General features: G+C 33.6%; 1 protein-coding gene across 1 annotated transcript; it reads right to left on the reverse strand.

Moving 5' to 3' along the window:
• Positions 1 to 1459: 1459 nt before the first annotated feature.
• LOC139870478 (bifunctional riboflavin kinase/FMN phosphatase-like) lies at positions 1460 to 12760 on the reverse strand. Its single transcript, XM_071858278.1, has 11 exons — positions 12668 to 12760; positions 12267 to 12370; positions 11790 to 11976; positions 11331 to 11461; positions 3408 to 3477; positions 3239 to 3304; positions 2978 to 3132; positions 2784 to 2879; positions 2022 to 2173; positions 1848 to 1931; positions 1460 to 1710 (listed from the first exon to the last, which is right to left on the reverse strand). Exons 2-11 carry the CDS (start codon positions 12334 to 12336, stop codon positions 1561 to 1563), a joined length of 1161 nt encoding a protein of 386 aa, XP_071714379.1. The 5' UTR covers positions 12337 to 12370; positions 12668 to 12760; the 3' UTR covers positions 1460 to 1560.
• Between the last annotated feature and the right edge of the window lie 784 nt (positions 12761 to 13544).

The following is a 13544-nucleotide window of genomic DNA, read 5'->3' on the forward strand; positions in this document are numbered from 1 at the left end:
CTTAATCCAACTCAAGCAGAGTCAATCATACGAGAAGTGCACGAGGGAATGTGCGCTTTGCATTCAGGGCACAAAACAGTTGTGTTTAAAATAATGCGGCTCGGATACTATTGGCTGTCAATGTACAGAGATGCCGCGGAGGTAATACGCAATTGTCAGTCATGTCAGCTGCACGCTCCAGTAAGCAAAGCTCCGCGACATCCAATGATACCAGTCGCGTCTCCATGGCCATTCTGTAAATGGGCAATCGACCTAGTGGGAGCATTCCCTGCAGGACCAGGAGGCGTAAAATTCTTGGTCGTAGCTATAGATTACTTCACAAAGTGGGTAGAAGCCAAACCGCCGAAATCAATTTCGGGCAAGCAGATCCGCAACTTTGTATGGAAAAACATTGTCTGTCGATTTGGAATACCAAATGAAATTGTGAGTGATAATGGTACACAATTTGAAGGAAACTCATTCAGCGATTGGTGCCAAGAACTTAATATAAAACAAACATTTACATCAGTCGCGCACCCTCAGGCAAATGGCCAATGTGAAGTAACATGTAGCTACCCGACAAAATCGTCATTGACGGCGCCGTCTACTTAGGTCCTGTTACGTGGTCATAAGTCTTTAAAATGACATTTGACCAAAATATGCCGCATTCATTTCAAATGTAAAGATGTTTCAAGTTTACAAAAGTAGTTCAACGACTAGTTACATTACAACGTTTAACGTACAAATGAAACCTATGCGACACGATTTAAAAGTAAGTCAAAAGATGCTCCATGTATGGATGTATACTCGACATCCAAGCAAGTATCAAAAAGAGTGCGGAAGCATGTATCACATAGCGTTCAAGGACCGGAGAAAACATATAGAAAACTGTCAACAAAAAACGTTGGTGAAATCATAGGTGTATTAGTAACGTTGTTTGAACCACAAGATTTAATATTTCCATAAAGTTGATTATCTAAATCGTTTGCATTCCAAAAGTTGTTGCACGTTCGCGAGCACCCAATTATCAAAACTTAACTGTTTTGTACCCTGTTACGTAGTGTTAGAACATACACTATACTCGAAAATATATTTCATCCGCTAACGGTAGCGAACCGTCCGAATGAGGGCTCGTCAAGCCCATGTGATCACATAGATATCTTCTTGGGAATTTGAGGAAGTTCTCGGGCCCGGCTCATCATCTGGAAAGGGTTGAGTTTCTTAATTTCGATGGAGAAAAGCGAAAACTAGATGAAGTTTCTTTCTTTTGTAATTGAACAATTAAAATATTACAACATTTTGCCTGATCTAAGAACATGTTCTTTTTTCGTTTTTAACGATCGTGAATTACACACTTTCAAAACCTAATAATATATTAAAAAAAATAAAAGAGAAACAAAATTGAGTAAACTAAAATGATATTGCAAGTAGTAATAGTAATTTAATATTAAAATCAGGAATCAAAAGTTTCATAGGTGTTGCACGAATTAAAGTTTCAGAGGTGTTTATTCACAATCAAAATTGCAAATGGTACATTGTTTCACGTATTATATCATTAAACAATTACTGTATAAATCAGTGTCACAAATGACTGTTGTGACCAAGCGCAATGCTTTTGAAGTATCTCTCGTCTTTGTACTTGGCGTATAAAGGAAGTTCAAGTGCATTCGCAGCAGTTTTACCATCTTCATGTATTTTTGCTACAAGGCTTTCGAGTGATGTGAAGTTCGCCTGTCATTATCCAATAATTAGTCTTATCAGACTGATATAATCCTTATTCCTATAAATAGGTATTGATATTGATATTTGATAATGATATGGGAGTTAATGTTTCTGTAAGTCAAGTATTCAAAGGAAAGGGAGAATACCTCAGGCCGAATATAGCCAACAATAACAAGATCTAATTCCTCACCATAAAAATCTTCGTCAAACTTATGAAGCAACCATGGTTCCTGAATTAGAAGAAGATGATAGAGAAAACATGGTTTAAAAACTGACGATTTGAAGATTTAATTAGGTTTTAAACTAGATAACAAACTCACTATGGTTTTTTCGGCATTATTGAAGTATGGGTTCCAACCAATGCTCATAGCCATCTTGTAAAACCCACGGGTTGATAGTTTGGCCCAACCAAAGTATACACCCGCAGGATGTTCAGAAAGAAGAGTTGCATACCCTTCCACTGATAAATTAGCTGATACATTAAACAGAACTAGTGATCAGTAAAATTAATATTGTATTGATATTCATAAAAATAATAACCTCTTCAATAACGTTTTCATAAATTAGATTATTAGTAGTAAATTAAGAGAATTTTGTAGTTTATATTTGATGCCAGTTCTTTGTAAATAGGTAATACGGAGTAATATTTATAGAAAGTGTTTTGGGTCAAACCCTCCTAAGTTGACCTGCTTTTAACATGTAAAACTCACTAACCCGTTTTGGTTCGCTACCCAACCCATACGACCTGTCAATTCTGTCAGCTCTACTTAAAAGATACATAATTACATCATAACTATTCCTGGAAAACAGGTCTTGGGTAAAACGGGTCAGAATATTAGATGAGTCAAACGGGTTGGGTCTAAATGAATGGAGCCAGGTCAAGAGCCGTTTCTTGAAGTTTCTTAATCTCGTAAAACCTCTAAATAATAATATTATAAAAATCTCGTAAAGACCTATTAACGATCCGATGGACCTTATATATATTTGTTAGGCTTCAAGTGGGTCTAAATTGGACCCATTCTTTAACTTTTTTATGGACCCAATTGGTTAAATACCTAACCCAATGATGGTAAGATATATACCTGTTGGAATACCAAGAACCTTTGAGCCACGACCGTAACCTTTAATTACAGGACCACCAATATGCCAAGGTTCTAAGGGCAGGGTGCCATCTATCCCTGAAAGAATGATAAAATAAAATAAAATAAAATAAAATAAAAGATGGCTAACATCTCAGATATACGGTAAAAAGAGTAAATCGGCGAGAGATATTTACAATCTTCAAATGGAGGTAGGCCCCACTTTTCAGGACGTAGATCAAGGAGTGAATTGATCACCTCGTCGGCTGCAGTGTAAAGATGGGAATGATTTGGAAGAGATGGTACAGCAACCACTTCCATTTCAGCAGCTTTAGCAGCTGCAATACCCGGTCTGACATTTAACAAATCATTATTATTTAACAAAAATAATTTACTCAAAATATTATTTTATGCCATTATATAGTTTAACAGCTATTTCAGTTCGTCAACACACTCACAGTGAATCTTCGATGACCAGACACTCAGAAGGATCGATGTTTAGCCTCTTGGCTGCTTCGAGGAATCTGATAACGGAAATACGTACAAAGTAGTTCAAGACGAAGATCATCCACCTCGAATCTAATTATAAATAATTGAAAATAAAAAACACAAATTGTTTCATCTTACATTTCAGGAGATGGCTTGCCTGATTTTACTTCATCACCAGCAATAATGCTTGAAAAAGACTCTTTCAAAGCTACAAATGAGATAGCAATTTAACATGAGTAAAAATGACACACTGTTGGAAAATCGTGTGTACTTTTACCAAATCAGATTAACGCAGCGGATAGTTAAAATAATAATCTTTAATTATTTTATGAACAAAATTTATACAAGATTAAATTTTCACTTATTTAATGAAACATGCACACAATTAATCTTTCCCAGTGATCCAGTTACACCATAATAATTGTCATGAATATAAAATAAAGGAGGAGTTAACGATATACCTTTCTTGGAGAAATTGATGAGACGGAGAGAAACTTACGATCAAAAATATGACCGTCTCTTAGGATAGTCCACACTACACTTCAAACAACGTCAATGGATGCTAGTCCAAACCCAAGTAATAATTAATCAACCTTTGATTAATATTATGAACTCAAAATGATATTCTTACTTACTCTCTTTTTAATTCTCTCGTATCTTCTTATGAAGGCAAAAGAAAGGAATATATATTACACTTTAGAAACACCCGTGAACCTTATATCAATCCGTGAATATTTTACTTTTTGAAAGAATCTTTACTTTTTGAAAAAATCCAATTTAGGATATTGAATTTGATTTACGTAATATCATAAAGTCGTATTTCTCAAATACTTCAGGGGTAGTTTATGAAACTTATAATTAATAATTTCTATCATGTCACTTTCATGTGAATAGTAAATTAATTAATTTCGTTTCATTTACTATTCATATGAATAGTAAATGAATTAATTTCGATTTACTATTTTGTTACTTGAGTAATATATATACATCATATATATATTTATTTGACGTCTCGGTGTATATGTGTGTGACCCCGAAGGCTCAAATGAATTTGGCCATATAGTTATATGTTGTACCTTGCACATTAATCCTTCAGACTCCCACTTGTGCATGGCACAACACCAAGTAACTATACAAACAATGGTAAGCGTCTAGCAACACGTCATTGTCCCCAAATTCATGTGAGGGTAGTTTCTCGAAACTGTTTATGGTAAGTGTTAAATGTCATTCGTCCTTTTGTTTCAGATACTTTAGTTAAACTTGAGATATGGATCATCGGTCATTCTCATTTGTTTAACGATTTTATTTCTCGATCTTAGAACTGAATTAGATCACCAAATTAATTAAGTATCATCTTAATTACATCTGGGTGCGGCCACACAAATATCTTATTCATTCATCGAGGAGCTCAAAAAGTATCTAACTCCAAACATTTTAGAGGAACAAATCCTATATTGCATACACGTGTCTATCACGAGCTTTACATTATACCCAATGATGGCCTTTATAACAGCCTTATTCAGGACAGCGTTTAACCATATCAAAGTACAATGCTACACTCATCAAGACGGGCGTGCATCTCAAGTCTAAGGACACAAAGACATAATCACTAAAAGATTCACTACTGACTACGATCCATATAGTGACATCTCATGGTTGGGTCATTCCAATATTCATCATCAATGAATACATATGAATTTTGGTCTCAACAAGTTAACTATTCATCATCAATGAATATAACCAAAATTTCACATTAATCTTAATTCATGTTATTCCCATAACATGACCGATTATGGAGATTTTGAATAATCAACAATTATTCATGGATTAAACATGCTAATATAGAACACAGTGATATAAATGAAAACGACCATATCAAGTATGTCAGTTCATTAATATAAAACTGCTTAATGTTCCAAAAATATCCAAATATTAAATTACAAATGAAAAAGATCAGCAGCATAACGAAGTCCAATACTACTAGCATGATCATCATGCTTGTTGTGCATCATGGGCTTCGTGAACGGGTCAGCACATTATCATTTGTATGAACCTTTAAGAATACTAATATCATTCCTCTTAATGACTTAATGAATGTAGTCAAACTTTTGAAGAATGTGCCAGATACTTTTATGTACATGTGATTCTTTCAAAAGTATATTAACACTCAAACTATCACAGTACATATTATAGAAGGTTAAATGTTGTGTATTACTCTGAGTATAACAACAAACTTCCTTATCCAGACAGCTTTCTGAGCAGCTTATCAATCAACAATGTATTCTGCTTTTGTTGTAGATTGTTCAATAGTGCTCTTCCTAGAGCTCTTCCAATCAACTGTCTTGCCCATCATGACAAAGAAACAACGTGACTGGATCGAGAATCATCTTGATCAGTTTGGAAACTAGAATCAGTATAAAAACTTAATACTTAACTCTTCTTCCAAACCACCGTAAACCAAGAACATATCATTAGTACTCTACAAATACTAAAGAATATTCTTAACAACAATCCAATATATTTCACCTGGATTATGTTGACAATGACTCGTCAAACTCAAAACTAATGAAACATCGAGTATAGTACATATCATGGCATACATAATGGATCATATAGCCGAAGCATATGTGATACATTTCATTTGTCTCATCTCATCTGCTGTGATAGGACTTTTGAGACTTTCTCACGGTTATGCCCTTTTTCATTGGCAAATCTCCATGCTTGGAGTTTTGCATGCTAAATCTCTGCAAGATAATGTATGTACTTTGATTCAAACGAATAAGCCAATTGGATCTATTGTATAGATCCTCATTCCAATAATATAAGTAGCTTCATCAAGATCCTTTATGGAAATACATTTTTCAAGCCAAGACTTGACATCTTGCAAGTTGGAATGTTATTTCTAATAAGTAATATGTCATCAACATATAAGATCAAGAAGACTACTCTGCTCCCACTAGCTCTAATGTAAACTCAGAGCTTATCTTGGTTTTGAGAATTGATTTTCTCATTAAACTTAAGATTCTAGCTCCTGGATGCTTGCTTTTATCCATAAATGGATTTTAGAAGTTTGCATACTTTATTAGGATGCTTAGGATTCATAAACCCTTCCGGCTGAACCATATATACGTCCTCGCTTAGGTCGCCATTTAGGAAAGCGGTTTTGACATCCATTAGCCATATTTTATTATCATGAAAAGTAACCATGGCAATAAGTATCCTAATTGTTTTAGGGCTCACAACTGGTGAAAAACTTTCATCATAACCTTTTGTCACCAATCGAGCTTTAAAAGTGTTTACATTACCGTCCATATCAGTCTTCCTTTGAAGACCCATTTTTACCTCATTGTCTTACAATTGGGTAGAAGATCAATCAAGTCTCATACTTGATTATCCTTCATGGACTGCATATCTGTATTCATAGAATCTAGTCATTTTCAGATTCAGGATCTGATATGGCCTCACACAGCTAGAGGGTTTATCAAAATCCCTTAGTTGAGGTTTATCTGAATTAATCAGATAATTAAACCTCATAAGCCGATGAGCTCTACTAGATCTATAAAGTGCAGGTGTAACACGTTCTGGATTACCAACAGTGTGCTCAGTTTCAACGTGTGGATTGCTAGTGCTTATTGAAGGTATGTTACTTTAAAGTACTTGAATTTCTTCAAGATCTACTTTACTCCCACTGACTTCTTGTAAGAGAAGATCTCTTTCTAGGAATTCAGTAGACCGAGCAGAAAACACGTTGTCTTCAGCTTGGTAGTAAAAGTAGTAACATATTGTTTCCTTTATGTATCATACAAAGTAACATTGGATAGTTCTGGGTACTAATTTGTTTGAAGTGTCATGCTTCACATACGCTTCACAACCCCAGACTTTGAGATAAGACAACTTGGGATTCTTCCCATGCCATAACTCATATGGTGTCTTTTCTACCTTCATAGTTGGAATCACATTGAGTATGCCTGCATCAGACTCTCATACATATCCCTAAAAGACGGTAGTAGAGAAATCAGACTCATCATAAATCAAACTATATCAAGTAAAGTTGATTCCTCTTACTCAGACACACCATCATGTTGTGGTGTGTAAGGTAGAGTGAACCATGAGACAATCCCACAATTCTTTAGGTGGTCCAAAAACTCTTGACTCATAAACTCACTTACTCCATCGGAGCGAAGTGCTTTAATGGTCTTTCCAAGCTGATTATCTACTTCATTTTGGAATACTTTTGAATGGTAAAATAGTTGTATGTTTATGTTTCAGCAAGTGAACATAATCATAGCTACTGTACTCATCAGTAAATGTAATGAAGTAAAATTAACTAAATCTATACATTGTTCTTAAAGGGCTACATACAACAGTATGTATTAGTCCTAAAAGATCTTTAGCTCTTTTACCTAAATCGGAGAAAGAAGCATTTGTCATCTTTTCACATAAACATGACTCGCATACATCAAATGACTCAGAGCCAATTGATTCCAAAAGTCCATTAGACTGGAGTTTTGAAATGCATTGTTTGTTTATATGACTCATATGACAATGTCATAGATAGGTCTTATTCAAGTCTTGCTTGAAGACTTTGGCGATGTAGGTATACACAGAATTCTCATTTGAAATTACACTATGCATATCAATTTCAAAAATACCATCACGTTGATAGGTATTAAGATAAATATATTATCCTTAGAAACTGAAATATCTAAGTGTGTAAATGCAAGTTCAAAACTAGCATCTTTCAAACTATGTCGCTCGCAGTATTGAGAGCATAATGCTATTGTTCCAACAAAACAATAAGACCACTTAGAGAAGTAAGTTCAGAGGTACCAATAGCTTTAACAAAAGCTTGATCCCCCTTGCCTACTTGTAAATCCAGTGTGCCTTTCTTTAGTCTATTACTTCTTCTCATTCCCTTCATATTGTTACAGGTGTGAAGGCCACAACCAGTTAACAAAGATATAGGAATCACTAGAAGAAGTATATAACTATTTATGGAATATACCTGATTTGCTAGTCTCACCAGCGTTGCCTTTTCTCAGCTCAGATTGGAAGATAGGACAACTTCCTTCTCCAATTGCCAACCTTTCCACAATAGAAACATTCGGCGTCTTTTGTTGGGCTTTCCTTCTTGGAAGGTGGAATATTTTACCTAGCAAATGATTTGTCATTTTCCTTCCACAAAATATTCGGCTTATTCTTTTTCACCCTTCAATCATATTTCTTCCTGATCATCGAACAACATCCGATAGGAATTTTGCTGAGCAGCAGCAACTGCCACAACAGGAAGTATGAATAAGGGTTCTAAATTTTGTTCAACTTCCATGTATGCTTGAGAACAATTCTCAGGTTGCAGTGTCAGTCTAGGAAGTTTGAACATTGAGTTTATCCTTCTCCAACAAAGAAGGAAGTGTGTTTTGGTTTACGTTTTGATTATTTGACATCTACAATAGATATAAGATTCAATTTAGTATTTTCGATATTGAGCTTTAATAAATTAACTACCCAAGTTTTTTTTATAATATTTTAAAAAAACAATTAATTTACGAAAGCCTAAGATCCACATAGAGGTTCCATAGCCACATCTGTTGATCAGCTAGCAGTTATGGAGTCTATTGGTAGGTAACGGGTACCAATTGCATTACAAGTGCAACTCTTAGATCTTTATGAGACCTTGAGATATGTGTAGTTCAACAAACCACTATTATCTACTAACATGTTTATCTCATCCTTGCCTCGAACTCAGGTCTCACCGTGAATACGATTAAGTCGTCCAATTTGAAAACAGTGGAAATTCACGCTAGTCTCACTAGATCGAAAAATCCACCTCGTGGCTATAATTCAGCCTAGTCTCACTAGATCAGAAAAATAACGAGGAGTGTTTGCAAGCTCATTGGATGGCATGACTTAAATTTAACGGGTATTTTGGAAAAAGTTTGTGTCAACGAATAATGCATGCACACAAGATTCGTTACACTATTAGTTAAAAAACATTTTAACCAATTGTATATGTCGATTATGTTTGTGATCTAATTTGTTATTTAATTTATAGGATATAAAAATAACAAATACACAAACGTGTATCGTTTTAAAACAGTTTTAAAAGATGTCGTCCATATATTTTATTTGAGTTTCAAAATCATTTAACATTAAACTCGTTAGAGTTTAACTTATTTTAAAATCATCAATTTTAATCTTTGAAACTCGTTTAGAGTTTTAGTTAATGTTTTCATCAAAAAACATATATATAATTTGAGTCTCAAAATTATTTAACTTTAAACTCGTTAGAGTTTAACCTTTTAAAATCATCAATTTTAATATTTGAAACTCGTTACCGGTTTTATTTAATGTTTTCATCAAAAACATTTAGCATATATTATAATCAACCATTAAATATAAATGCGTAAAATAAAACACAACTATGCATCACACACACATAGCCTAGCCCAAAAATCCTATGCTTGATCCCATGAGCCGACATGAGATCAAGAGGTCAAACTAAGGGTAATATCGTAGCTCCCACTTAATTCAAGAATCAAGTGAAAACTTGACAAACGCCATCGTTGTCAAATTGACCTGTTCGCCATCTTCTAAGTCAAACTTCGCGTTGCATCCTTATCTTCAATTTTCATCTTGTTACATTTATTTAAAATTGAAAAATATAACTAATCTAATACTTTTACAATTTAGAATAAACTTAAAAACAGTACTATGAAAATGAAAAATAAATACAATACAACTTTGGCTTCAAAATGGCCTTTCTAATAAAATAAATAATCAACATGATATAATATTGCCGTAATCAACAATCACAACAATCACATAGGTCGGGGCATTACGGGCTATGTATGCAATCACAATTTTAATAACTACATTATTAAAACCTATATATGGCTTGTCCATGGTTACAATGCATGTGTATAACCATGGAATATAACAATCAATAATTATAATAAATATTCAAGCCATAACAATTAAATCTACAATTTAAAATAGTGATATTCTTTCAATCATATTTGTGCGTCATGAGGTTATGTCTAAATCAACCGCGTTGACTTTAAAAACCAAAAAGGTTTCGACTTTTACCAATTCACCACAAAGCTAAATTTAAAGAAAATCACGCGACAATTAAGATGGTGTAAAAGCGGCTCGGATACCACTGTTGGAAAATCGTGTGTACTTTTACCAAATCAGATTAACGCAGCGGATAGTTAAAATAATAATCTTTAATTATTTTATGAACAAAATTTATACAAGATTAAATTTTCACTTATTTAATGAAACATGCACACAATTAATCTTTCCCAGTGATCCAGTTACACCATAATAATTGTCATGAATATAAAATAAAGGAGGAGTTAACGATATACCTTTCTTGGAGAAATTGATGAGACGGAGAGAAACTTACGATCAAAAATATGACCGTCTCTTAGGATAGTCCACACTACACTTCAAACAACGTCAATGGATGCTAGTCCAAACCCAAGTAATAATTAATCAACCTTTGATTAATATTATGAACTCAAAATGATATTCTTACTTACTCTCTTTTTAATTCTCTCGTATCTTCTTATGAAGGCAAAAGAAAGGAATATATATTACACTTTAGAAACACCCGTGAACCTTATATCAATCCGTGAATATTTTACTTTTTGAAAGAATCTTTACTTTTTGAAAAAATCCAATTTAGGATATTGAATTTGATTTACGTAATATCATAAAGTCGTATTTCTCAAATACTTCAGGGGTAGTTTATGAAACTTATAATTAATAATTTCTATCATGTCACTTTCATGTGAATAGTAAATTAATTAATTTCGTTTCATTTACTATTCATATGAATAGTAAATGAATTAATTTCGATTTACTATTTTGTTACTTGAGTAATATATATACATCATATATATATTTATTTGACGTCTCGGTGTATATGTGTGTGACCCCGAAGGCTCAAATGAATTTGGCCATATAGTTATATGTTGTACCTTGCACATTAATCCTTCACACACATTGTTTAAAAAGATAACTTCAGTTGGTTTATCAAAATACGTTTATACTTACACGGATGATAGCTTAATTTTGTTTCAATGCTATCTCTTGGAGAGTTGGAAGCCAATGCCATTTGAACTCCATGTCGCTTCAAATGTTTAACCAAACGATAAGCACCTGGTAGTGCTTTAAGGTTGCACCATCTAACAATTTACATAGCATAATCAGATACTAACTAAATCATAAACATAGCTAAAGAAAAGCAGTTGCTCCCGTAAAAGTTAGCTTTTCATAACTTAGTTTTTCAATCAGTTTTATCCAAATTTTTGCTAAATGCGTGAAAAGCATGGTTGTAAAAGTCGTGAGTCGAGGACGAGTCAGTCGAATTTGACCCAAATTTTTAGCGTTGACCGACTTTTAAGGTGTTTTTGGGTGAGTCGGGACGGGCTAGTCCCAAAACCGACGTGTCGGCCGAATCGGACGAACTTTAAAACAGTGGTGAAGAGTAACAGCAATGATGGGGATAATTACTGATCAGCGAACATCGGGGTGAGTTCTGATAGCAAATCTTCTTTTGACAAAGGAAGTTGATACTCTTCAACAACAGCGGCTGCAGCTTCTAACGGTGTTTTCCCAATAATCTTTAGAGCCTCTCTCCCATCCCATTTCTTCTTGTATTTAACCAAGTCAACTTTCAAAACTTCAGTTACAAGGCCATCTGTCATGATTAGCAGATTCTTATACATAATCATATATAATATAATATATATAAATTAAATCGCAAATTTATTTATAACCAAATTCATAGTATACAAAATGTACATTATACTAAAACGGCCGGGGGATATATCCATGATCAGGGATAATACAATAAACGGCATAATTATTATTATTATTACTCCCTATCATTATTTTTAAGTAGAAACTAATAGTTCCTAATTATATGCATCTGGAAGCAAAAAGAGTTAAAAAAAACAAAACTAAATACTTCCAAAAATAGACGTTTACCAGTATTTACAAGCGTTCCATCCAAGTCTAGAATTACACATGAAACCTGTTTCCTTACACAATCCATCATCCAATTTACCAGATAAGAGCTCTTCCACAATATCCTAGTTTCATATTCACAATGAATAAATGAATACGAAATTAACAACTTTAGTACGAATCTAAATTCTAAATATAAATATAAATTCGTACATTAAATTGATATTCAAAATTAATTAAAATTATCGTCTAAATAAAGTTCAATTGCACATTAAATCAAGTATCTATTGGACGTGATAACAAGTACAGAAATTAAGATTTAAAGTAACGAAACCGATAATTTAATTGCAAGCAGTAGCTTAATTTGAAATTTTAAGTAAATTAGAAAGTAAAAACTAAGAGTTATGAACAAACGTACTTACTTACTACTACAGGAAGTGTAGCAGATTGATAATTTACGGTGGCGGAGACGTACGCTGCCGGATTTGTCGTTGGTGCAGACGGTGAATTGTGTGTGTGTTTTAATCGGACTGATAAAACAAAGCGATTTTGTTGGAGAGAAAGAGAACGTCTTGCTTTGCTTATTATGGAAGGAAACTTGAATAAATTATCAATTGAAAGCCGTAGAATAGAATATATATACTTGTAATATTTGAAATAGTGTAGTGGTCCTCTTATTATAACGAGACTTTAATTCTAACACACCCTTTTTTTTATCCTCACACACCTATTTTAACCTTTTACTCTTTTAATAATACTCCATTTCTTTAAATTAGTGTGTGAGGATCAAAAAAGTGTGTGTGAAAATCATCCCCTATATATTGTTTTTATTTTATTAAATTGTCTCTTTCTTAGTTTCTTCTAATCCCCATCTATCACCGGTAAAACATCTCGTTTTTTAAATGTCACATCATTAATTAAATTTTTTTCTTTATTTTAACTAATACAACAACAACAACAACAACAATACCCAATCCCACACTTGTAGGGTATGGGGAGGTGGGACGTAGACAATCCTTCCTCTACCCTAGGACAAAGAGAAGTCATTTCACCACCCCGAGTGAAACACTCACAAGAGTAGAGAAAGTCCTCCTTCTCTATGTTCGACAGATAAAGAGATTGTTTGCAACAGACCTCCGGCCAAAAAAAAAAAAATAAAAAAAAAAAATTTCGTAAAAAGTAAATGTCATCGCCATGAAAATGGAGGAACAAATTTCCATGGGTTTTAAAATGTTGCCTGGGATTCTATTTAGGCTCTAAGCGACAGTCAAGTCGCCAGAGCCGTAAAAAAAAAAAAAA

This window comes from Rutidosis leptorrhynchoides, chromosome 1 (assembly GCF_046630445.1).
Source record: "Rutidosis leptorrhynchoides isolate AG116_Rl617_1_P2 chromosome 1, CSIRO_AGI_Rlap_v1, whole genome shotgun sequence".
Lineage (NCBI taxonomy): Eukaryota > Viridiplantae > Streptophyta > Magnoliopsida > Asterales > Asteraceae > Rutidosis > Rutidosis leptorrhynchoides.

Excerpts from the sequence above, each read along its gene's own strand:
- LOC139870478 (XM_071858278.1), bottom strand. The coding sequence starts at position 12,336 with ATGATGGATTGTGTAAGGAAACAGGTTTCATGTGTAATTCTAGACTTG. Across the intron at positions 11,462-11,789 it reads ACCCCGATGTTCGCTGATCA|ATGGTGCAACCTTAAAGCAC; the intron begins GTAATTATCCCC and ends GTAAATTGTTAG. Across the intron at positions 1,932-2,021 it reads ATAATGCCGAAAAAACCATA|GAACCATGGTTGCTTCATAA; the intron begins GTGAGTTTGTTA and ends CTTCTAATTCAG.